Source organism: Bison bison, unplaced genomic scaffold (genome assembly GCF_000754665.1).
Source record: "Bison bison bison isolate TAMUID 2011002044 unplaced genomic scaffold, Bison_UMD1.0 scf7180017864236, whole genome shotgun sequence".
NCBI classification, from domain to species: Eukaryota; Metazoa; Chordata; class Mammalia; order Artiodactyla; family Bovidae; genus Bison; species Bison bison.
The window spans coordinates 4,211,787-4,215,777 of record NW_011494808.1 but is presented as its reverse complement, the minus strand read 5'-3'; the positions used below and the strand labels follow the sequence as shown (position 1 = coordinate 4,215,777).

The 3,991-nt window shown below is 42.1% G+C and overlaps 1 protein-coding gene across 6 annotated transcripts in view; it reads right to left on the bottom strand.

The window, feature by feature from the left end:
* PSD3 (pleckstrin and Sec7 domain containing 3) overlaps nucleotides 1-3,991 on the bottom strand; it is a 492,335-nt gene that overhangs the window by 358,612 nt on the left and 129,732 nt on the right. For 3 of the 6 annotated variants that reach the window (XM_010846403.1, XM_010846405.1, XM_010846404.1), the window contains one exon: nucleotides 658-766. The exons of 2 other annotated variants lie outside the window; for them this stretch is intronic. In XM_010846403.1, the coding sequence (XP_010844705.1) occupies nucleotides 658-766 (109 nt within the window). Of the gene's footprint in view, nucleotides 1-657; nucleotides 767-3,991 lie in introns of those variants that run through there. One more of the 6 variants, XM_010846407.1, reaches the window with a different exon arrangement.

Genomic DNA, 3,991 nt, shown 5'->3' with positions numbered 1-3,991 from the left:
ACGGAAATCAGTATCAGACAGTGATGGAGCTGAGGAGAGTAAGGACTGTACTTTCTCGAAACATCAGCTTCAAAGGTCAGGAATATGATGATGATCACAATAAATAATAATGGCAGCAAACACTCATAAAGCATTTATTACATGTCAAGCGCAGTTCTGAGACCTTTACATACATCAATCTATTTAATCCTCAGAAGGATTCCAAGATATGTATCACTATAATCCCATTTGACAGTTGAGAAGACTGAGGCAAAAAGAGCTTAGACAACTCACACAGGGCCACGCATCTCATAAGTTACAGGCTAGGTTCACACTGAAGAAGTCGAGCTCAAGAGCCCAGGTCTGAACTGCACATAGTACCCCCATCCCTGCCTCGATCCCAGGACTGATACCTCTCCATCGACGACGGAGTGAGCACCTCTCCATCTGCACCACTGCCTTCCCGCCTCTGTGAAACCTGTTTGCTTTCATTATTCATCAAATAACTCTACATCTTTCAAAGTGTAGAATTCAGAAATACAGGACGTGATTCTAGTAGCCTGTGGTAGGTAATTTCAAGTCACTTCTAGGTTTGAAGAATTCTCAGCTTCTGAGATTTGAAATTTTAATATCTCTTCCTATCTGTTACCTGAAAGAGGAAGGCAGGGAAACACTTACTAGTATCTGGAGTTTTCTCTTCAGATCTGCCAAATAAAAATTCATATTTGGCCTTGGCAACACTCTGGGAATGTGCTGATGCATTGTTAACCCAAACAAATGTCTCTGCCTGCAAAATCAGAGCAAAACAAAGACATCATTAAAAATACATCATACAAAATACATCACAAAGCAAATCAACCAAGAGAATGGTTATGACAGGTCCACAGGATAGAATACTATATGGCCGTTAAAAATGAAACATGAAAAAACATAACAGGACATAAATCAGAACACAAGCAAGGTTACAACCATATAAAAAGAGAAACATAAACATCTGTAGGGGAACAAGAGAAACTTGCAAAGTCTGGGCTTGATTGGGAGGGCACAATTATGGTAGATTTTTTTTTAATTAAGTATATATTCTTAATAACTTTTTTGCAATGAGAAAACTATATTTTATTTTTAGGAACATCATTTTCCAAATGGGTTATCATCACCCATAGCCCATAGCAGGAATATTTCTGTGAATGGGTTCTGCTAAAGTATGTCAACAAAAAGTAGTCTTTCCCCAAAAGCAACCACATTTGGGTCTTTTTTGCCTAAATTTAGGCAAACAGGAGTACCAAGCATCCCACTTACACTTGTTATCCTAAATTTAAGCATCTGTCCCCGTGTTCTCTGGAATCCTAAATATCCCGCATTTGAAAGAAAAACTACAAGGTGACTGAAAGTGGTTCACATCATGATTCTCAATTCCCATCACTCTCTTCCTGGCTGCTTTAAGCAGCTGCCAAAACTCGGGAGAGCCTCCTTTCTCTGGTCTAGAATTAATGAAAAATAAGTAATAAGGTAGCAATTTCAAAACACAAAGAAATGAGACTGAGGCCAACCAAGGAGTCATCTTTCTGCCTCTTCACTCTGAACTCAAAAATTAACCAGGATACAGATATTATCACACTCGACCTCTGTCTTCTAATTCTGAGACATCTTCCTTCTCGTGTCCGAGCAGCAACTGACCACTCACTTTCGGAGAGAGGAGCATGAAGAGTTTTATCAGAAATCAGGCAGCTACTTCAAAGAGGGGAGTTTAATGATGTCCGTTTTATCTTTTGGAGCAGAAATGATTGATAGCAGTCAGGAGGCCCGTGGCTAGGTTATGAATATCTCCTCACCCTCTGCAGGAAGATCCCCTGGAGGAGGAAATGGCAACCTACTCCAGTATTCTTGCCTGGAGAATACCATGGACAAAGGAGCCTGGTGAGCTACAGTCCATGTGGTCAAAAGAGTCGGACACAACTGAGCGACTTAGCACACACCTTCACCCTCTGCAGACAGGTTTAGTGGACAGCTGTCCTTGAATACCAATATCAAAGACCTTTTTGAACAGTTTTAAGATAGCAGTTTCTTAAAATAGCTCTAGCAGTTTCTTAAAATAGCTCTATAATCACTTAATGTTCACAACATGTAAAATTATTCTTTCTGGAAAAGGTGCACACTCTTCTTGGAATTGCATGTTTTATAACCACAGGCTGTTAATTATCCTTTTCCCCAGTGGACAGGCAATATTAACTTTTTGATGTGTTCAGGGACCTTCAGGCTGATAAAGGAGGAACCTGGTGGCCTAATTTAGGTGGGGTGGTTAGAAAAGACTCACTGAGGAACCAATACCTGCAGATACGAGAAGGATGAGAGCTGAGAAAGGACAGAAACATACATGTAGGCAGAGAGAGGGTCACACACAGTGGTCTCTAAGTATGACAGCACCAGGTCACCCCAACAACTAAGGGGGACCAAGGTCGTCACAGAACAGCAGGCACACGTGCAAGTGGAGAGATGGACCAGGCAACAGCACAGGAGGAACAAACACTGAAGAGGAGGCAGGGGCCAAAACCACAGGGTGTGCAGGCCAAGGAAAGGCTCGAAGGGAAGTCACTGGACGGTTTTAAACCTATGGTGGTTCATTAACATTTTCAAAAGGTCATTCATTTACACTTTTAAAAAATTATATGGTTGTTATAAAGGAAATTTTTCCATCACTTTGCCAACAAAGGTTCGTAGAGTCAAAGCTATGGCTTTTCCAGTAGTCATGTATGGATATGAGAGTTGGACCATAAAGACGGCTGAATGCTAAAGAATGGATGCTTTTGAACTGTGGTGCTAGAGAACACTCTTGAGAGTCCCTTGGACTGCAGGGAGATCAAACCAGTCAACCCTAAAGGAAATCAACTCTGAATATTCATTGGAAAGACTGATGCTGAAGCTGAAGCTCCAATACTTTGGTACCTGATATGAAGAATCAACTCACTGGAAAAGACCCTGATGCTGGGAAGTATTGAGGGCAGGAGGAGAATGGGGTGATAGAGGATGAGATGGTTGAAGTAGATCACCGACTTAGTGGACATGAGTTTGAGCAAACTCTGGGAGATACTGAAGGACAGGGAAGCCGGGCATGCTGCAGTCCATGGGGTCACAAAGAGCCAGATATGACTGAATGACTGAACAACAAATAAGGGAAATAGATTGGAGTAAGTCAAGAGGAATCAGAGACACCAGTTGGAAGTATAAACTAGAATTTATGAAAGCTTCAAGCCAGATAATGGCAATGGAAACAGGAGTACATAAATGTGAAACATATTTTAAAGGAAGAACCTATGTAAACTTTCTGATAAATTGGGTTTAAGGAAAAAGGGAAAGGAGGAAACCAAGCATAACTGTAAGGGCTAACATGGACTAACCACTCACTCCAGGCCAGGCTGTCCCCATGCAGAACATGAGGCGTCTCATGTAACGCACAGGTTGGTCCTGTCGGATGGGCACTCTGCCATCCCAGCCTCATGGGCACACAAAGGGAGCCCACAAGTGGGTGAGTCACATGTCCAAGGTGACACCGCTAGTAAACTGTGGGTCCCAGACTCAGATCCTGAATCTAGAACCCTGGCCCAGAGATTGATACCTAGGAAGCTGGCTTGAGCAGCTAGGTGGTGTGTTGGAATGGGGGAGACTGGAGAAGAAATACTATCAATAGCTTGGATTTGGGGCCTTGGAATATGGAATGAAGCAGGGCAAAGACTAATAGAGTTTTGCAAAGAAAATGCACTGGTCATAACAAACACCCTCTTCCAACAACACAAGAGAAGACTCTACACATGGACATCACCAGATAGTCAACACCAAAATCAGATTGATTATATTCTTTGCAGCCAAAGATGGAGAGGCTCTATGCAGTCAGCGGCTCAGACCATGAACTCCTTATTGCCAAATTCAGACTGAAATTGAAGAAAGTAGAGAAAACCACTAGACCATTTAGGTATGACCTAAATCAAATCCCTTATGATTATACAGTGGAAGTGAG